This window comes from Rattus norvegicus, chromosome 1 (assembly GCF_036323735.1).
Source record: "Rattus norvegicus strain BN/NHsdMcwi chromosome 1, GRCr8, whole genome shotgun sequence".
Taxonomy (NCBI): domain Eukaryota; kingdom Metazoa; phylum Chordata; class Mammalia; order Rodentia; family Muridae; genus Rattus; species Rattus norvegicus.
This window is the reverse complement of record NC_086019.1, coordinates 250,732,648-250,753,419: the sequence shown is the minus strand read 5'-3', so window position 1 is coordinate 250,753,419 and position 20,772 is coordinate 250,732,648. Positions and strand designations below refer to the sequence as shown.

The 20,772-nt window shown below is 46.2% G+C and overlaps 2 protein-coding genes and 1 pseudogene across 9 annotated transcripts in view; 1 reads left to right on the top strand and 2 right to left on the bottom strand.

Moving 5' to 3' along the window:
- The window catches only part of Ubtd1 (ubiquitin domain containing 1), a 51,221-nt gene extending 41,684 nt beyond the window's left edge, over nt 1-9,537 (bottom strand). For 2 of the 3 annotated variants that reach the window (XM_008760420.4, XM_008760421.4), the window contains exon 1: nt 8,967-9,106. Coding sequence is in view for 1 of the 3 variants with exons in the window: in NM_001013153.1 (NP_001013171.1) it covers nt 8,967-9,036 (70 nt within the window). In the remaining 2 variants the exon portion in view is untranslated. Of the gene's footprint in view, nt 1-8,966 lie in introns of all 3 variants that reach the window. The other variant, NM_001013153.1, reaches the window with a different exon arrangement.
- Nucleotides 9,538-9,815: 278 nt separating this feature from the next.
- The window catches only part of Mms19 (MMS19 homolog, cytosolic iron-sulfur assembly component), a 37,010-nt gene continuing 26,053 nt past the window's right edge, over nt 9,816-20,772 (top strand). For 4 of the 6 annotated variants that reach the window (XR_005490967.2, XR_010058213.1, XR_005490966.2 and 1 more), the window contains exon 1: nt 9,816-9,974. Coding sequence is in view for 3 of the 6 variants with exons in the window: in XM_006231382.4 (XP_006231444.1) it covers nt 9,860-9,974 (115 nt within the window). In the remaining 3 variants the exon portion in view is untranslated. Of the gene's footprint in view, nt 9,975-15,214; nt 15,533-20,772 lie in introns of all 6 variants that reach the window. The other 2 variants (XM_039087880.2, NM_001271596.1) reach the window with 2 other exon arrangements.
- On the bottom strand, nt 15,582-15,681 carry LOC120100188 (U6 spliceosomal RNA; annotated as a pseudogene).

Below are 20,772 nucleotides of genomic sequence, written 5' to 3'. Positions count from 1 at the left end.
ATGAAATCTGTGGTGTGTAAAGCCTGGGCTCTGAGGTCTCAGCTAATCAAGGTTCTGTCCGGCGGTGCAACAAGATGTGTGTTCTTAGACAGCATTACTGTCTCTCTGGGACTGCTCCTTTACCTATTTAAAGATGATGGTGGCAGCCCCTGGCTAATAGGACTCACCTGGATCCTGCACCTGAGGCTCCTGGAACATGGTGCGCCCCAGATGACCTGCTAGCTGCAACTCTTGAGTTCTTAAAATTAACCCCGCAGCCTGTGGGCTCACTGTCAGACACAGGCTGCTTGCTGACTCTCAGACACCCAGGCTTAGGCGTTTAGAAATCCACTCTTCACTCTGCTCCTAGAACCTGCCTCATAGAATGAGCAGCAGCAAGTGTGGAGCCATTCCACCATATGGACACTGCAGAGGCTCCAGTCCCTGTCCTAATGGGCTGTCTTGAGGGCAACAAAAACCAGGGTCGAGGATGGTGCAAGTAAGATACACACAGAGCTCAGTATCTCTCTCCAATGCTCTGAAAGCAAGGGAGATCCTAGCCTTGCAGGGGAGTTGGGGGGAGAGGGAGGGAGAGAGAGAATATGAATATATAAGAGTATATGCATGGCTTTGTGAGGCCAAGCAGTTCACCATGTAGCCAAAGCCCCAGGACACACCCTACCTTCCCCCATGGGAACCATAGGTCTACCCCTCCTGTCTGCCAAAGACTAGTGGCTGCCTAGGCCTGAGTAAGGTGACATTAGGAGCCAGATGAATTATCAGAATACCAAACTGTATCTTTCCCAACCACCAGCCATGGAGTTAGAAACCCAGAAGCCAGCCAGATTCTTTCCAACAGAGATGTTAGCCTCCACCCACGATCAGGAATAGCCCTCAGATTTCAAGTTCCAATCTACTGCTCTTTCTCTAAATGCAAGAAGTTCTGTTGTGTTGCCCGGGACACCAAAGGGGCTATCTGAGCCCAAATGAAATGTCCATTACATGAGAAACCATTAGGGTGGATATTATAAAAATACAGAAGCAAAATAGCAGGACAATTAGGTGCTATTTCTACTTTTGAAAAGACACTTTGGCACATGCTATAATCTGATGAATAGTGAAAATATTCTACATAGGCCTGGGGCCACAATTCTGGAATCCCAGCACTTAGAAGGCAGAGGCAAGACACTCAACAAATAGGAGTTCACAGCCAGCCTAAACTCCATAGCAAGTTTCAGCCCAGTCTGAGCTACAGACTAAGCCCACACCTAAAAACCAAAGGGGCATGGCTAAGTGGTACAGCACTTGCTTAGCATGGGTAAGGCCCTTAATGCCATTAAAACTAAAGTACATTTTATGTTACATGTATGGTTAGCCGTTGGGGGAGGGGAGTGTTTGCTTTGTTTTGTTGAGACAGTATCTCATGCTCGCCTCAGACTTGCTATGTAGCCTAAACTGACCCTGAACTTTTCATTCACGTGCTTCCACTTCCTGAGTGGCCCTATTAACTAGGCTGCTTGTTAAGGGGTAAAGGTGACCACTAATTGCCAGGAAGATTGAGCAAGGTTGTCAGTGGAAACATGGGCCACAATACCTTGGCCATGGGACCACTTGGGCAGGCGTCCTCAGCTCTAAGCCTCAGGGGTCTCACATTGTTAGATGCACAGTAATAGGCAGAACGGCTCACAGCTTCCTTCTGCTCCATCACTTTTCTCGCCAGCCAGCGCTCTCTTCTTTCTGATACAAAGCTTTAGAGAAGACCTGTTGGGGTCCCCACTCCCAACAAGCAGGTGCTTTACACATGCAAGGTGTGACCTCAACCACCAGTTACACAGCATTCTTTATACTACATCTGTCTTACTCAAGAGAATCTTACTCGGTTTAGTGATTTCCATCCAGAAATAGGTTTTAACTACATCTTTTATAGGTTTTCACTTTAAAAAGAGTAGCCTTCAGTGATCTAAAAGGAAGAAAATCACTGGATATGTCTTTGTAAAAATGCTGTAGCTTTGAAAAGACAACTTCTAAATTCACAAAGTCTCCCTTCCACCCAGGATCTTGTTTCAGTCTTACAATCTCTCTCAACAGAGAGACAGTGTCTCCATAACACTGACAGGGAAACTGAGGCTTACAGAGGTCAAGGGGCTTACCCAACACCACCCAAACAACTACAATAGAGAAAGGAGAAAAGCCTTTCCCTCCAACGTCAGAGGAAAGCCTGGATTGAGACCAGGCAGCATGAAAAGGATGTAGAATTGTTTAGCTAACTTCACCCTCACAACCTCTTGCTGCAGTAAACTAGAAACAGTGTCATATATGTACATAAATATGTGTGTACAGCTTATATATGCATCTATATAGAAAGAGAGGCTCACCAGGCATGAAACAAATGACCTGTCCTACAAAACCAATCATGAACATAACAGAGACTAAATGCTCCTCCTTTTGAATACATTTGACCTTGACTATTCCACACTTCGTGACCTCATCACAATCAATGCTTGATGGAGTCCATGCAGTTTTGATACAAGCTGCACCATAGTTCTGTGACCGAGGTAGGGTGCAATACGCCTTTGTTCTCCCTTTTAATAGCTGAATAAGAAAAAAGGAGGTAAAGAAAAAAGATATCAGCTCTAAAATCCTATGATTCTAAAAATGCTCTACCAAATCAATGGTGAAGAGGCCTGGAATCCACCTCGATTGACTTCCTGCCTCACATTCTACAGGGCCACCTCTTCCCCACCCTGTGAGTTACAGACTACGAACACAGGGTGAGCCTGCATACATCAAACAGCAGTGCTCCTGCCTGGTTGGGACCTTCGCAGTGGTGCTGTCCTAAGAAGCGCTCTGGCTTCAGTGTCTCTGTCTCCCAGCATGAGGCTCCCACTGGGAGTCAGACCCCAGGCACTGGAAGCCATATCCACTCCTGGGGAAGGAACATGCTGGTCCTAGGTTATTCAGGTTGTAGCCCAAGTCCTTTCCTCTAACACAGTCCTGCTCTAATACAGGCAGGCACGTTTAGATTTCCTACAGATCCGATCTCTGCTACATATTAATTCATTCCAGAAAACTGATTAGGCACCCACCATGTTAGGCACTGCTGTTGGTACTGAAGACTAAATTTCTGACAACACAGAGGAAGAGGATCCAGTCAGCATTAGGTGATGCTGTGCAGTATGGAGGAAAACACAATAGAGAAGGGAAATAGACAATGCCAAGAAAGGAAGAGGGGATGCTTTTCCAGAAGAATGGCCTGGGAGAGCTGAGGAGAGGATGGGACCACTTCAGACTCCAAGGGGCTGGGAAGAGGAACAGCAGGCGCCTAAAGATAGGTAAACGGGTGCCTCGTAGTCCACCAGCAGGATGCTGAGGGAGCTGGGAGTCACAGGAAGGGGTGAGCAAGGGAGTCACGAAATCTGACCTACAGGTCACACCATCACGTTGTGTGCTGTTTTACAGTCTGTGTGAGACAAAGGAGGAAGCAGGAAGGTCAGCTGAGAGGCCGATGATGCCTTGCTTAGCCAGGGTCAAAGTGGTACAGAAGGGAGAGTGTCGGGTGCAGATATACTGAGGGCAAAGCCAGCAGACCTTATTGATTAAATGGATATGGAATTTGAGACAAGGGAAACGGGAGATTCGGAGGCCTGGACAACTAACTGAAGAGTGAAATCACCAATAACGGAGACAGAAACAAGTTGGAGGGTAGGAGAGGAGTGGGGACTCAGTCTGGTTTGGATGTGAAACTGTGGGAAGCAGAGGTATGGGACAAACAGGAAAACCTTCAAGGCTGGAAGTGGAGAGGATGGGTTGAGATTATAACCATGGGAGTCACTAGTATATATATTCTAGCTAACTATAAGCAATAAGCATGATCACATGGGTAATCATGTCATTTTCTTGTGTTGTCTGTACCCCCAAGACTGTAAGCTCTGTGTGGCCAAGGACCATGCCTGACCACAGTCAGCAAGGTGCCTGGTCATCAGCAAATATTTACTGAGCAAATGGAGAAGCTGCTCAATTACTCCTTTAAGACTAGCCACAGACCCACAAGAAGCAGACTCCTTGCAACCACAGAGCCAAGCCCAGCCAGGCTGAAACAGGGTCCGGGGCTCTCCCCTCTGAGCTTCAGAGCCCAGAATGTAAGTGGATCCACCTGGCACATCACAGTCAGACATTTGGGTTTCAGCCCACATTCTCACAGGGTGGGGCCTGTTCTGCCACCTCCACTTCTCTCTGTCACGGCTGCAGACCCAGTTGCTTCACCCAGTTCCTGGGCAGGATACTGATCTACCTGAGGTGCTATGTGGGAAGTACTCTCCATAGGAATAAATCCTCAAGTAGTCTTCAAAGCACCCAGGATAGCCAGGATCTAGAGAAGGGGAAGCTGAGTCTATTCAGGGTACGTTCAGAGCAACAATTAAAGAATAACTCTCGGGGCTAGAGAAATGGCTCAGCGATTAAAAGCACTGACCGCTCTTCCAGAGGTCCTGAGTTCAAATCCCAGCAACCACATGGTGGCTCACAACCATCCGTAATGGGATCTGAGGCCCTTTCCTGGTTTACATGAAGACAGTTACAGTGTACTCATATAGATTAAATAAATCTTAAAAAAAAAATTCTCAAAACTTATTTTAAAATACATTGGTTTCTTTGATGTCTGTAGTTGTTACTACCCAAAGAAAATGTAAAACGTCACTAAACAACGAAGAGTACTATAAATGCAGGATATTCCTTTTCCCAATCATTAGCATTCAAATGAGCTCCAAATGGGAACTGCAGCAAATGGGGCAAGAAAACCATACTTATTGTGGGGCTCCTAGGTAGCTTAGCAGTCCCAAGCACTTGCCGCTATTATGGAGAACCTGAGTTCAGTGCCCAGCACCCACAATTGGACGGTTTACAACTGCTGGTAACTCTAGCTCTGGAGAGCCTACACTCTTCTGGCCTCTGTGGGTACCCATAGACACAAGCACAATACACTTAAAATAAAAATAAATCTTAAAAATAGTATTTTCCTCTATAAAACAAAAACAAAAACAAAAAAAACCCAAAAAAACAAAAAAACACCAAAAACCAAAAAGCAGTGACAATCAGGCCAGCAAGGTGGCAGTGGCTGAAGGATCCTGCTACCACTATTGAGCACCTGTGTTTGTGACTGCCACAAACTACATGGTAGACAGAAAGAACCAACTAAGGCCAAATGTCCTCTGACCGAGATTCTGTGACCAGGGGCACTGAGTCCGTTTCATTAATGACTGAGAAGACAGAACTAAGGACAAAGGGTACCATTCTGAGGTACATTTCAGTGCAATAACTCCAGTTTGGAACAATCACCTTTAAGAGGACGATTACACAGCACTAGTGGCCTTCAATGACTCTGTCCCCTTCTGACAAGTTATAAATGCAGCTGAGAGAAGCCTGGTGAGGTGCCCAGGGTTAGAGGCCTAGGGTCAGACTTCAGGCTCTTCCTCTTGATTTTCTTGTTTTGTTTTTTGAGACAGGGTCTCATCATATAGCCCTCGCTAGCCCAAAACTCATATAGAAAAAGCTGGCCTCAAACTCACTGATTCTCCTGCTCTGCACCCAGAGCACTAAGATTCAAAATGTGTACCACCGTGGCCTACCTCTCCTTCTTCTAAAAAAGGTTTTTCTGTGATTTTGAGTGTGCATCCACACACACAGATGTATACATTGTCCTGGACAGGAGTATGGAAGTCAAAGAAGTGCACTCAGGAGGTCACCTTCTCTTCCTACCATGTGGGTCTTAAGGATTAAACTCAGGTTTGCTTGACCTGCTGAGCAGCCATCCAGTTCCATGTCTCTGTTCAGAGTTTCGTCCCATTCAGAACAAAAGAAAGCAATAGTTATGGTTCAGTTATGGGGAAGGGTTAGGCACTCCCTAAACCCAGTGTGGGAGATTCAGTTATACATTATATAGGCCAGGATTCTACCTTTGAGCCCCCTAGTTCTAGGCATCAGTCTGACAACATGAAACTATGTCCCTGTCAAAAGGTAAGTCACAGATATTACTGGATGCCAAGTACATGCTATGAAGTTAATTAAGAGGGATTCCTCCCCTTGTACCAAATCTGTCATCCATCAGAGTAGCTCTTGGCTTTGGACTTTATGAATAAAACTATTCATAGTAGGGTCCTCAGAATTAAAAGAACCATTCACTAGCAGGCCAAAAAATGTTGAGATATACTTCAGCAAAATGTTTGCATAAAAGATTAAAGCGGCAGGATGAAGTCAAGTTAGCTTTTTACAGTAACTAGTGCTGTGTGCTTCCTCTGTAGGAGCCTCTGTGCTCAGTGCAGACTGGGTGCACACAGAGTTGTATGAAGGAGGGAGAGAGGGACAGAAACAGACCAACACACAAGGAAAAGACAGAAGCCAGGTCTTCAGGCTTACAGTGTCAGCTGCCGATAGAGGGCTGTGAACTTCAAAGACATGACTAATAATACAGAACAGATAATTGTTAACAAAGTGGCACTGTGGCACTGGTAAGTGTCTGCAGGAGTTCTCAGAAGCTATCTTTCTGCTGGGGATGGGGGCCTGCTGGGCAGGCAGCTTCAGGGGGAGATGGAAATGAGCAGAGAATGGGATACAGATGTATGAAAATGTCAAAAATCAAACCCATTATTTTGTGTGCTGATTAAAAAAATGTAGAGGTGGGACGTGGTGGTAGGCTCCTATAATCCCAGTACTCCAGATTGGAGTTAAAGGCCAGGCTAGGCACATGGCTACACTAGAACACAGGGAGTTCTAGGCCAGTCTGTTTGCATTATATCAAGGTCCTGAAGATGAAGAGGATGGGTGGATGAACTTGGGATTTGAAGTGTTCTCTGAAGAATCTCATAAAGTGGAAATGGTCTATGTAAACATTAGTGGTCTTAGTGTCAGGGAAGAGGAAGCAATCTGATTCTAAAAAGACCAGGCCAGACTTGTACAGTCTTGAAAGTTAAAGGTCTTATAGAGGTAGAAGGTCCTGAACATAACTGCAGTCTGGACACACAGTGGCTTCTAGATGAAGTGTGTGCAGGTATGACATGGGTGACTGATGGTGAGCCTGCCCTCCCTGAAGAGCTTGCTGCAGCCTGGGGAATAGCCCGGCTTGAGATGTCTTGGAAAGACCCGAGGATGATCATGAAAGGACTAGCAGGCCACTGTGACTAGCTGACAGAAGCAGAGTACAGGACAGCAGGTAAAGAAGTGCAGAACTTCTTGTGGATGGGTTGAGCCCCAGGATATCCACAGTACCGATGTCTACCTAGACATGGGGGGGGGGGCTAGGAATCAAACTGGTAATTAAGAGACAAAGGGTCTTTCTGATGGACAAAAAGTTGACAACTAAGTGAGCGATCTCTGGGAGGGAGTGTACTGAGAAAACCCAGAACATCAAACTGGTCCACCAGCACGTAGGCAGGTGAGGATGGGCAAGAAAAATTGAAAAGGAAAGTTGGAGGATACAGGTGCAATTCAGTGGCAGAATGCTTCTGTAAACTCCTGACCCTCAACACTGGAAGAAAAAAACGATAAAGAAAGGAAACCAAGAAAAGGATAGCAGAGATAGAAAGCAGTGCGGAGTTTGAGTTAGGAAAGGGGAGTCAGCCATGAGAACATGCTACAAGACCAAGGACGGAGCATATAATAAATATATAATAATAATAAATAGGAAGTATTTGCTGGCTGCTTGACTGCATGCATGAATGAATGAATAAATGAATGAATGAACGAGGAAACAAAATTCCTTGGTCAGAAGAAAGGCCAGGCTTGCTTTCAAGAGGAATTTGGTAAGTTTTACTCCATCCTCCTATAAAAACGTTTCTGCTTGTACAAGTCATCCTGTCCAGCACACACACATCCTTCCCCGCTTCCCCTTTGGTTCTCCCCATCCTCCTTCCCAGTTTACACAAGCAAAACAACACACCTTCAGTGTCAAGGCAGACAGGAAACTCCAACTAGAGTTTCCACTTCATTAACAACTGCGCCTGTGGCTCCTCTTACATAAAGGGGTATGTGGTAACAAGGGGGAAGAGACTGGATTCCAATCCCAGTTGCACTTCTAACTAGCTGTGTGACTTAGGGGAAGCTGCTCAACCTCTCTGGATCTGTGTTTTTACATAAAAGAGAGGTAAATCTGGAAATTGAGACCAGTGTTGAAGGTCTTTTTGTGTTCCACAGTTTATCATTTGCATAAGTTCCTTGCAACATCCCCAGAGAAGAGAGTGCAAGAAAGGGAAATGACCCTCAAACGAAGCACCAGGACAGGACGGGTGTATTGAGAAAGTGAGACCGCGTTACTGGAGCTTCGAAGATTGCCAGAGAGCAGATCCCATTCTCATGGCTCAGAGGGATCCTATTCCAAGAGCCGAGAATGCTCCTAACAAACACGAAGGCGACGCTCACCCCGCACCCCACCTTTCCTAGACTCCCAGACAGCCAGGAGGCTCCAAAAAGCCCGGTGGAGAGGTGGAGGGAAATAAAGATTTCTATCCTATGGTCCTGCACTGTTTTTGCAAGTCTGATTCCCGCAGACAACGACCTGCAGCCCGATAATGACACAGTGACTCTCTGGAATGAGCGACTGTGTTCGCCTCGATCGCTCCGACTTCTGGGGACGCAGGCTGCCCACGCCGCGCCCCAGCCGGCCGCCGGCCGACCCCGGCCGGGGCTGCCAGACCAGCGGCGCATTCGCCTGGCCCCCTGCGCCAGCCTCGTCGCGGTCTGGAAACATTTCCTGCCCCTGCCCCCACTCCCCGCTTCCCGGTGGGAGCGAGTTGGCCTCGCAGCCGGGTCAGCGCTCGCAGTTACCCCAACTCGCTTCCCAGTCAGCCCGCTCCAGGGAGGGCCCCGTCTGGCTCGAGAAGCCATGGGGGAACCCAAACGCTGAGCGCCGAGCGAGGTCGCTCAGGAACCCCAAGGTTCGGGTAAGGCAAGGGCCAACTGGCAGCGCGCCGGGACCCCGTTGCCTTTCCTGGCGTTACCTGCTCGCTTGCGGGGGTGTCCCGGAGCAGCCGGCCTCTCCCGGCGCTGTCTCCCCACGCAGTTGCCCATGCTGGCTTCTCAGCCGGTCCCCATGCACCAGAGGCGGCGGTCGGCAGGCTGCTCCACGCTGCTGTCCCGAACCGCGGCGTCCCCGAGTCAATGGCTCCCGCAGCCCGGCATCGGGAGCTCCTGGATCTCCCCTGGGGCGCACTCTGCCCGACGCCGGCTTCGCCACAAACTTTGCGGGCCAGGGGAGAAGGAGGTGGCCAGGCCAGGGGGGCCCGCGACAGTGCCCGGCCAGAGACCAGCCCGGCTGGAGGGGCGGAGGGAGGGGGCGGACACCGTCGCAGCTACTCCGGGATCACTCGGAGCTCCCAGCTGGGGCCGGCCCCCCGGAGCCTGTCACTCACCTGCCTAACCCCGCCCCGGCCCGGCCCCGCTCCCTTCCTCCCGCTCGGGGTGCCCGCGCCACGGCCGCCAGCCGCCCCAGGTGCGCATGTGACCGACGGCACCGCCCCTCGGGCCGGGCCTGGTTTTCTCATTGGCTTCTCCTAGGGTGCGTACCGCCCCTCGGCCCCACCCAGCCAGGTGCCCGCCCTGCAGTCCGTCTCCCCGGGAGAGCCGCCGGGAATTATGCGCCTTCAACCGCCCCGGCTGCGTGCCCAGCAGTCACTTCCCCTCCCCGAGCCGCGCCCCAGCCCAGGCCCCGCCCTCTGGGGAGGGGCCGTTAGGTCCCTTAAGGAACCGCCTGGCCCAGAGCGGGCAGGCACGTGACCTGGGAGTGCCCCGCCCCCGAGGCCCGCGCCCAACTATTGGCTGTGGAGGCGCGTGCGCGAAGAGACGCATCTCGTGGCCACACCCACTTCCCCTCCCACAGTCTCTGGCTCGCGTCATGGCTGCCGCCACTGCTCTGGAGGAGGCAGCGGCGCCTATGGGCGCCCTGTGTGGCCTCGTGCAAGACTTCGTCATGGGTCAGCAGGAGGGGCCCGCTGACCAGGTGGCTGCAGGTATGGCAAGCAGCGCCGCGAGGCTTCTGCAGGGGCCGAACCGCAGGGAGCGGCCTCAGCACGGGCGCGCGGCGGGAAGGGAGTGAAGGGCGAGGTGATTGTGATTGGTCCTCTGGCCGCTCGGCCCCCACTGGGAGCGCTACTACCCTAACTAGTTTGCATCTTCCTTAAAGCCTTCTTTACATTTCGCATCTTTGTAATCCATAGATAATCATTACATTTCTCCGAGAGTAAAAGACTTGTTCAAGGCACAAACGAGCCCGGTAGTGGAACTGGGACTTGGACTTGGGTATTCAGGTCCAAATCTGGTGCTTGCACCGCAGGACCGCGTTGTTTGCTGAGTGTTAACGTGAGAAGGTTCTGTGTTTCAAGGGTTACACTTTGGCCGTCCTGGAAGTAGCGTGCGCTCCAACTGTCTGAGTGGTTGTAATTGGATGGAGGAGGGGAGGAGCCCGTCTGGCTCTAGGTCGGTGGGCGTGTAGATGACTAGTGTCTTTAAAACTTCACTAGTGTGTCTTAGTAGGCTTTAAGAAAAATTTATTTGTTTATTTTGTGTATGTGAGTACGCTGTCTAACACAACGAAGAGGGGATCGGATCTTATTACAGATGGTTGTGAGCCATCATATGGTTGCTGGGAATTAAACTCAGGAGCTCTGGAAGAGCTGTCAGTGCACTTAACCGCTGAGCCATCTCTCCAGCCCTAGGCTTTTTGATAAATTGTATTCATGACTTTTTAATGTCTCATTTTTTTATCCTTCTTCCCCAGAGTTCCAATTTTAGGAATCTCTTAGTTCCGAGTTTATCCAGGATTTGAACAAATAAAATTCCAGGGGGCCACCTTAGAATTCTTTCTGAATGGCATTCAGAGTCAGGTTTAAGAAATAGAACACAAAATAGATGTAGGGTTTTTTAAATCACGTTTGGAAGTTCATGAGAGAAGAAGTTTCTTTTGCAAATTAAACAGATTAACTTTTAGAAAATGTGAGAAATGAACTACTAGAAATATATTCTGGTCCTTAGCAATCAATAGTCTACATGCACTCTGCCTTTCCATTTCTGAGCACATATTTTTTACCCAGCATGAAAAGAATTGGGGACAAATAAACAAATAAGATACTATCTATGGTCACCAAAACATTATAATTAGTGAGAGAGACAACTGTGTTGTAAGAGGTAAGTATCAAGGGGGAAGCATCAAGAGGGAAAAAAGGTCTGCTATTGACTGGGCTTGGTAATGCATTCCTTTAGTTCCTGGATTTGGCAGGAGGGGGATGGCAAGTTTGCTACAGGCCAGCCTCAGCTACAGTGTGAGCCCCTATCTTATAAAAAAAAAAGCCCTGCTTAAGCTTGTAACATTTTACAACTTTATCAAGTATAGTCTGTTATGGGGTATTATCAATGCCATTTCCTCCCAGATTTTCCTATGGAGATTTCCCAGCATTTAACAAAATCTAAAGAATTTTAATCTTTATTTATTTATCTGTTTGTTTATTGTCTTTTGAGACAGGCTCTCTCTGGTAGAGAGAGCTTACAGTTCCAGGCTATCCTGGAACTCACTCTGTAGACCAGGCTGGCCTTGAACTCAGAGACCCAAACCCCTCCCTCCTGAATGCTGGGATGAAAGGCATGTACCATCCCTGCCCGGCTTAAAGAATTTTTAAAGATCATAGAATCACTACTTAGAACCTATCACTAACATTTTTTTTTTAATTTGAATTACCACAAACCTACCCATTTAAACTGCAGAAATCAATACATTAATCTCTAAGTTCCTTATTGAGCTTGTCATTGACTAGTGTTTACTTTTGGTTTATTTGGGGGTAAGATTTAGATCCAATGAACTATATCAGGAACATTGTTTTTCCCAGAGGCATATATTTACTTAATCCCACCCCCATACCAAGGTAAGAGTTACTATCTAATGCTATCTGTAATTGTTCTTCCACACTTGTGCACTCTGGGAACAATAATTTTGGGTTTTATGGATGCATATCTTAAAAAGATAACTTAAATAACTGCCTTCATCTTTTATTTTTTCATAAAATACATTTTTTTGTTTAAGTCTAAAAAGGGGGTAGCCTAAACTGTCATCTTGTCTTAGTGTTTCTATTGCTGTGACTAAACACCATGACCAAAAAGCAAGTTGGGGACAAAAGGGTATTTGGCTTACACTTCCACATCATAGTCCATCACTGAAGGAAGTCAGGACAGGACCTCAAATCTGGAAGCAGGAGCTGATGAGAGCCATGGAGGGTGCTGCTTACTGGCTTGCTTCCTCTGGCTTGCTCAGCCTGCTTTCTTACAGAAGCCAGGACTACCAGCCCAGGGATGGCACCACCCACAATGGGCTGGGTCCTCCCCCACTGATCACTAATTGAGAAAATGCCTTACAGCTGGATCTCATGGAGGCATTTCCTCAACTGGGACTCTTTTCTCTATGATGTTTCTAGCTGTGTCAAGCTGACACAAAACTAGTAGTACGTGTATGGTTTAAAATTAACTCTGTAGAACCCATCTAAGTGAACCCTGTTGTAATTGATTCCTCTTAATGAAAGGGAGGCTGGTGCAATGGAGTAGTAGTCAGTAAGGTTGAGTGGGCTGAAAGAGCTGGATCATATAACCTTGAACTCCAGCAGGAGAGTCTGAGTGGCTTGTTGTAGGTAACAGGCGTTCAGCCCTGTAAGCAAGGGCTGTAGAATGAAAGGAAATGTAGGAAGGATTAAGTTAGTATTCTTAGTCTCAACTGATAGAGTCTTTGTTGTCAGGTTGTGGTAAGTGGACGGTTTTGAACTGTCCCCAGAGTACATGCACTTTCTCCTGCCTGAGCCAATCTGCACAATACTGAACAGCCTTCAGTATTGAAGTATGAATACATCAGCCTTCGAGGCAGCAGCTCTCTCACAAGTTACACATGCAGAAGGAACCCTTTGTGACCATAAAAGAACTGCCAGCTTTGTCTGGCACCTGCTGGTTCCTGCTGGAAATAGTAGTCAGCCCCCAAGAACATGCAGGTACTAGAAAGGAAATGACTTGAAAGCCCAGGAATGAAGGCCCTCAGGCAGGCATTCACTGATAGCCAGTGCTTCGTCCAGCCTTTATTCTCACCAGTGACCTCTTGGACCTTTAGTTCCAGGCGTGAGCCTTTGTTCTCCATTTCCCAAGTGCTCTCTTTCCGGTTCCTCCACCAGCTCTGTCTAAATCCAAATTAGACCTCACAGTCAAGGCCCAGTTAGTGCTCTTCCCCCAGTATTTCCTTGTTTCCTTGGCTAGACAACGTCTCCAACTCCAGTAGACTTCCCACCCACTCATGCACCCATGAGCAGATTTGTTTCACAGGTGTGTCTGTACAAGTACCCACATCTGACCCTACCATTTCTACCATGAGTCCCCTGGAACTAGCATGAACACATACACCATAAACTATTTAGGGGCCAGTGAGGTGGCTGGCTCAGTGAGTTAAAATTGCTTGATATCCTGAGCTCAATCCTCTGGACACACGTGATAGAAAGAGAACGGTTTCTCTGAAGTTGTCCTCTGACCTCCACATACACAAAATGTAAAAAGAAAAGTTTATCTGACTAGAATTAAAGATGAAAGTAGAATCTGTGAGATTTGAGGCCCAGTTAGCTCTTAAGACTTGAAGGGAACCCTAGATGAACCCAGCATTTAGAGCCTGGGTGCCAGGGAAAAAGAGGAAGTAACTTTATCCAAAAACAGAAGCAGGGATATACTGTCCCCCCATCATTAGGGTTAGGGTTAGTTCAGCCTTCACTATATTATAATTTACCATGATTGCCTGAAGAAACCACTATTCCTGAAATAAAATTATTAAGGAGTAAAGAATAGTTGTAGAGAAACGACTGTCATCATCAGAAAGGCTTTTGTTGTTTTGTTTTGGTTTTGAGATAGGGCCTCATGTAAGCAGACTGGCCAAAAACTGCTCGTGTTACTGAGGATGAGTGTATCCTTCTGGTCCAAGTGCCAGGATTACAGGCATGTGCCATGCAGCTCAGAACGCACCTCAGAGCCTCCTTCATCTGGCAAGCACTTGCCCAACCAAACTACATCCTCATCCCCAGGAATGGCCTTTTTGAGAGCCTGACTGGAACCCATTCCTGGGGGATTCTCCTTTTCACTCCTGCACTTCTGCCCACAGCACCCCAGCCTGGCCCTCCCTGCCTTGGGCTGCCACTCCAGATTTCCAAGAGGCTGCATCAGACAGAGGCTCCATCAGACAGAGACCTAATTGTTCCTAGTGCATCAGTGGCCACATAAACCCTGCTTTTGCCCCTTCTCCATGCTCCACATGGACTGACTTGGCTGAGGAAAGCATGTAAAGTTAGGGAAGCTAGCAAGGCCATTGTCACACAGAAAACCCTGCACACATTGTAAAAACTGCGCGTCCTATACAGGGAAAGGAACTTACATTTTTCCTTTGTGCTAGTAAAACTACCCTTGGGAAAAATAAATTAACTATTATAGGTTCTCTTACCCCAGGAGTACAAAGGCATAACTGATAGTATTTCTGTGTATTTGGGTTATTTTTATTTGGGAAAACTTACTGTGACTTAAATTTAGTAGCCCAAGCCCACAGGTGGCTCACATCTATAATCCTATCTTTCAAGAGACTTTACCAGGAAGATTACCATGAGTTATGGAGGCTAGCCTGGGATAAATAGTTGTAGGTCAGCTCAGGCTTTGCCATAGGATGGAGACCCTGCTTTCTTTTTTTTTTTTTTTTTTTTTTTTTTCCGGAGCTGGGGACCGAACCCAGGGCCTTGCGCTTCCTAGGCAAGCGCTCTACCACTGAGCTAAATCCCCAACCCAAGAGACCCTGCTTTCAAGAACAAAATAAACTTAGTAACCCATTTCCATAAACCAGAACATGTACTCCTATTGTTACTTTTTTTTTTTTCCTATATTACTCTGGGGACACTGAATGGTAGACACTGTTTAAAATGCCTTTCTGGCCCAATAGACCATAGGTTGTTTTTCGTTTTGGGGGGATTTCTTTTGTTTTTTGTTTGTTTGTTTGTTTGTTTTTTGTTTTTTGTTTGTTTTTTTTTTTCGTTTTTTACGAACTCTCTGTCTAGCTGGTGTGTAGGCACACTCCTTTAAGCCCAGCCCTCAAGAGGCAGAGGCAAGCAGATCTCTGTGAGTTCAGGGCCAGCCTGGGCTACAATGTAAGACCCTCTGTATTTCTGTCTTAAACCCTAACACAGTTTTGCTTTAATGACAGACAGCAGTATTGAAGGAAAACAACTTTTTAAGAATATATAAGGAACACCAAAGAGGAAGAGAGTGATTCTGTTTGGGGCTATCTAAGGAAGGCTTCATAAGTATTGACTCTTGAGTGTATAAGTCTTCAGACCAGGACTGGAACAGAGCACTTCTAACTGGAGGACGAGGACTTCCCATTTCGTGTGACTGAGTGAGAGGACTCCTGGTAAAGGTGTGAATAGACGGCTCGGAAACTACATTGTAAAGGACTTCTGGGCAATGAGGCGAAGTGAGGATGGTAAACAAACAATGGGATGTTTCAGATAGATAATTCCAGGTAAAGTACCAGCAGAATGGAAGACTTTTTATTAACCTTTTTTAAACTTTAAAATATAGACTACTTCATTAATTTGCATGTCATCCTTGCATAGGGGCCATGAGAATCTCTATATCATTCCAAATTTAGCAAGTGAACTCAAAGACTTTTTAAAATTTTATTCATTTTCATTTCATATGCATTGATGTTTTGCCTTCCTGTATAGTACATGAGGGTGTTGGATCCTCTGGAACTGAAGTTACAGTTGTGATGTGGATACTATCGTGTGGATGCTGGGAATTGAACCCACATTCTCTGGAAGAGCAGCCAGTGCTCTTAACTGCTTGAGCCATCTCTCCATCCCCAAAACCTTTCTTTTAACTAGGTAAAATATACCACTTCAACTGTTGTAACAGAACAGTTCAGCTGCTTTTGTCTAGTCACAGTGTTCTATAATCATTGCTACATTCTAAAAGTTCAATGGTTAAAAAAGTTATGTACAACCAGGAACCAAAGGGGAAGGCAAGCACCGGCTCCTGCAAATTGTCTTCTGAGCTGCACCCAATCACAGCTGCCCCCAACACAAAATAAAAAGAATTTCAGGAACATTTTCCATTGCACCCAAGCACCTCTTGGTCCTGGAAACCTGATTAAGGCAATGAGAAAATGAAGAAGGGACAGATCCACAGATGCCTTCTAGGTACCAAATACCCCTTTAGTATTTATAACTGGTGAAAGAGGGATAGACCTCTGTGTAGGAAGTCTCTGCAGGGAGCAACGTCTGGCTGTAACCAGCTGCACTCATGCTTTTTGTACACTGTGTCAACATTCACACACAGAGTGGAGGAAGGCTTTGCCAATTCCCATGGGTCTGAGGGCTGGTCTTTGTCAATAATTTGTATTCACTCAGAGCATCCTTAGCTCCCAACAGTTTTTTATCACACCGAAAACTAAGAGCAAAGAAGTAATCATTTTGAAGGCATACATAGAAAGGAGGCATCATAATGGGAAGGCATGTCTCAGGTCAGGTAATCAGAGCTAGAATAAGATAGTAACTAAACCCAACCAACCACCATGTGAAAGCATTCTTAGAATATTGACTTTGAGCATTTGCCAGCCTAGTTGCTATTTTCCTGACTTTATTCAAATGTAGTGATAGCTTTATTGTATCTCTATTTTTGAGATGCTTTTATTCAAAATCTGGTCCGTGTGAAAGCGCTAAAAACTCGGGTTTGCACTAGGAGTGTTCACTGGCATCCTGGAGTGTGCGGAGGGAGTCACATGCACACTGATGCTTTGCTGTAGTAATCAACCAGCTTCAACTTGATGCACTCTGAATACTGAAGAAGTGGCTTTCAGTTTAAAGTCCGAGGGAACCTCTCGAGTGGGACTTGGCTGGTAGGGGTTCCTGGGTGCGTTTGTCCTGTGAGCCTGCCTTGCTGCCCCTGCCCCCACTGTACAGCTTACTCATTTCCCCCCTGGACTCTTTTCTCAGGCGTGCGGGCAGCAGCTGGGTCTTCCACATCCTGGCACAAGAAGAGCTAAGAGTGCCTGATGGCTAAATTGATGCCAGTCACGAACTATGAATCCTTACTAGAGTTCCCCTTTCCTCCGTCTGGTTGGATTTTTTACTCTAGTACAGACTGAGCCTCTCTGCCCAGCTTAGCTCATAGTGTTGCTATAAGCCCAGCAGACTTAGGGGAACTAGAGGTTCAGGACAGTGTTTTGAATTCTTCCTACGTTTCCCTTTTGTTGACAGGTTAAGGTTCTGGTTAAGGCATTTAGAGATGTCTAGATCAAGAACCCTGAACATACTTTGGAAGTAGTTCCCATACCTTTATTAGGTAAGGCTTCATCCATGATAATCCAGTCCTTCCAAGATAGCCTGTTACTCTTTGCTTTCCTCTTGAAAATGTGGAAGCAGCTTCGGTTAGATTTGTTACTTGTATGGTAGTGATACTGCTATATATTGACCAGATAGAACACTGAGGGTGTGAGAGGATGTATAGTGAGAAGATGCTCTCCATCCCACAGTAGACTGTAGACTCTGGCATGATCTCAGCTATTCCTGTGTGACATAGCCTCAGCTGAAGTAGTGGGGAAAGATCTGACACGAGTGATTTCAGAGAGCAAGTTTGTCTAGAAACTATATAGCTAAAAATAAAACTATAGAAACACTGTATTATACCCATAAACTTATTTCTCAAGGAGGCTAACAATTCTGAAGATGATTTATGGGACTGGAAAAGTAACTCAATTGTTAATGCCTTTGGCTTGCAAGCATTAGGACCTGAGTTCACATCCCCAGAACCCACATAAAAGGCAGGGCATGGTGGCACATGCTTGTACTTAGTGATGGAGTGACCAGAGGTAGAAACAGGTAAATTCCAGAGCTGGCTAGCTAGCCAGCCTACAACATAAAGTTCCAGGTCAGTAAAAGGCCCTGTTCAAAAGACAAAAGGTGCCCGAGGAACCACAGCCGAGATTGGCCTGTGACCCATACATCTATTCACACATCTTCACACATATACCCCTACACAGATATGAGCACACATACATACTTGTATAAAAATAGCAACTCATAACCAAGGAGTAATTGTAAATAAAAGAACTAGTTTCCTACTGTCAGAGAAATCACAGACTGAAGGCGACAAGTGAACACTGGGTTAGACTTAAAAGATTTTTGTTGTTTTTTTCTCTCTCTCATTTCTCCCCCTTCTTTTTTTTTTGTGGGGGGTTGTTTGTTTTGTTTTGTTTGTTTGTTTTGTTTTGTTTTGTTTTGTTTTGTTTGGTTCTTTTTTTCCGGAGCTGGGGACCAAACCAGGCAAGCGCTCTACCACTGAGCTAAATCCCCACCCCCTCCCCCTTCAGTTTTTCGAGACAAGGTTTCTCAGTGTAGCCCTGGCTCTCCTGGAACTCACTCTGTAGAACAGGCTGGCTTCCAACTCAGAGATGTGCCTGCCTCTGCCTCCCAAGTGCTTGGATTAAAGGTGTAGTGGCACTACACCCTAGCAGAATTTTTTAACATATATATATATATATATATGAACTGGTTTTTTGTGCCTGGTGTTCAAAGGAGTCAAAAAGGGGTATCAAGGGGTTGGGGATTTAGCTCAGTGGTAGAGCGCTTGCCTAGTAAGAGCAAGGCCCTGGGTTCGGTTCTCACCTCCGGAAAAAAAAGAAAAAAAAAGGGGGGGGGGATATCAAATCCTACGGAAGTGCAGTTAGAGCCACAAACCAACGTGTAATGCAACCTCTAGAAGAGCACCAGTGCTCTTAACCACTGAGCCATCCCTCTCTCAGACCCTGAGACTTAGAGACTTTCATACCATTGTATATTTAGTTTGACATATGGAGATACAGGAATAGTGACAGATGTTTGTGTAATGTGGGTTGTTACACACACACGCACGCATGCATATTTCCCAGCTCTTTGAACTGAGAGACTCTAGAAGTATCATTCTAATAGCACACCCAGATCATGGTTGGCTGGTTTGTTTAATTTTAAGATAGTGTCTTACTATGTAGCTCTGACTGCCTTGTAGTTTCCTATGTAGAGCAGCTGGCTTCTAATTCACAGAGAAAAGCTCAATGCGGGTTGAGTGTAGTGGTACTTTCCTTTAATTCCAGCACCCAGGAGACAGCCAGATAGATCTATGTGGGTTTGAGACCAAGCTGATCTACGTAGTGAGTTCCTGGACAGCCAAAGTTAAATAGTGAGATACTATCTCAAAAAATTAAAAATAAAAAAGTAAACTAAACAAAAGCAGCAAGATGGCTCAGCAGGTTAAGACATTTGCTGCCAAGCCCCCAGACCTGAGTTCCATTCCCAGTAGAAGAAGAGCTGTCTCCCAAAGGTCTGACCTCCGCTTGCATGCTATGGTGCAAGTACACCTTCACACATACACAGACAAACAAAACAAGAAGCCCAGTGACCAAAGATGGAGCACCAGGAACAATGAAAAAGACTTATCTGTTGGCTATTCTTTTTCAGGAGCTGGGGACCGAACCCAGGGCCTTCTGCTTGCTAGGCAAGCGCTCTACCACTGAGCTAAATCCCCAACCCCCTGTTGGCTATTCTTAAATTGACTATATTTATTGGATTATAACTCAGTGTATGAATATATACTAGTCAATACTGATAACAGTAATAACTTGAATTTCTTTGTAAAAGAAATTAAACTAATTTAGGTAGATATTCCTTCCTCCAGAAGGTTGAGCGTAATCTCGCTCAAGTTTAATCTTGCCTTCCCTGAATAGGGGCTAATCATGGCTCCCCTTTAAGAATGGAGTACCTGAAAGGAAAAAGTCACCCTACCTAGCGCAGAGACTGGATACACCTGGTCCAAGTGACTAAAGTGAAAGTGGGCCCTGTGAGGGCAGAGAGATTCTGTGGGATAATGCCGGTCCCCAAAACAGTACATCAGAAGAGTGACCTGTGAGCGCCTTCTAGAAACTAGTAGCCACAGTCTAAGCAGAAGAGCATCAAACCCAAATTGGAGGGCAGTCTATCAGGTAATTCTTTTATCAAGGCTGTGAAGAACAAGGAAAACTGAGAAACTTAAGGAGACTGAGGGTTCTTGACACTAATTATAAAGGGATACATTTGATTCTCTCTTAGAGCCATGGCATTAGTGGGAAGACTGGTGAAACCTGAGTACTACTTAGAGTTTAGGTGGCCATGTGCTGATGCTGACTCTTAGTTTTAACAGATGTACGTAATTGGTGAATGTACTATGTGAGATGATAAAGCAGGAAGACTGCGTGAAGGTTGTACAGAGACTGCATTGTCTTTGCAACTTTTCTATTAATCTAAAATTATCCCAAGGCAAGTGTGGTGGTGTGTGCCTTTAATCCTAGCACTCATTATTATTATTATTACTATTGTTATTTTCAAGCGTTCTGTGCACTCTGTAAACACAACTGTTCTGTGTTGAGATCTTGTCCTATTTTCAGTGCACACAGCGCTTCAGTCTTGTTTCATGGGAGCTGTTGTGAATAATGCTACTGGGAACATGGCGTATGGCACTCTTCAGATATTAATTTATTCCCTTTGCTATATGAAACGGGAGTGTTACAGCTCAGTTGTAGAGGCTTTTTTTCCCCTATGAGGAACCTCCATACTCTTTTCCATAGCAGCTGTACTAGTTTACTTCTCACTGGTGATGTGCACAGACTCCTGTTTCTGTCTGTCCTTCCAGCCCTTGTCGCTTGTCTGTTTTGTAAGCACCATCCTGACAGGTATGAAGCCAGAACATCCA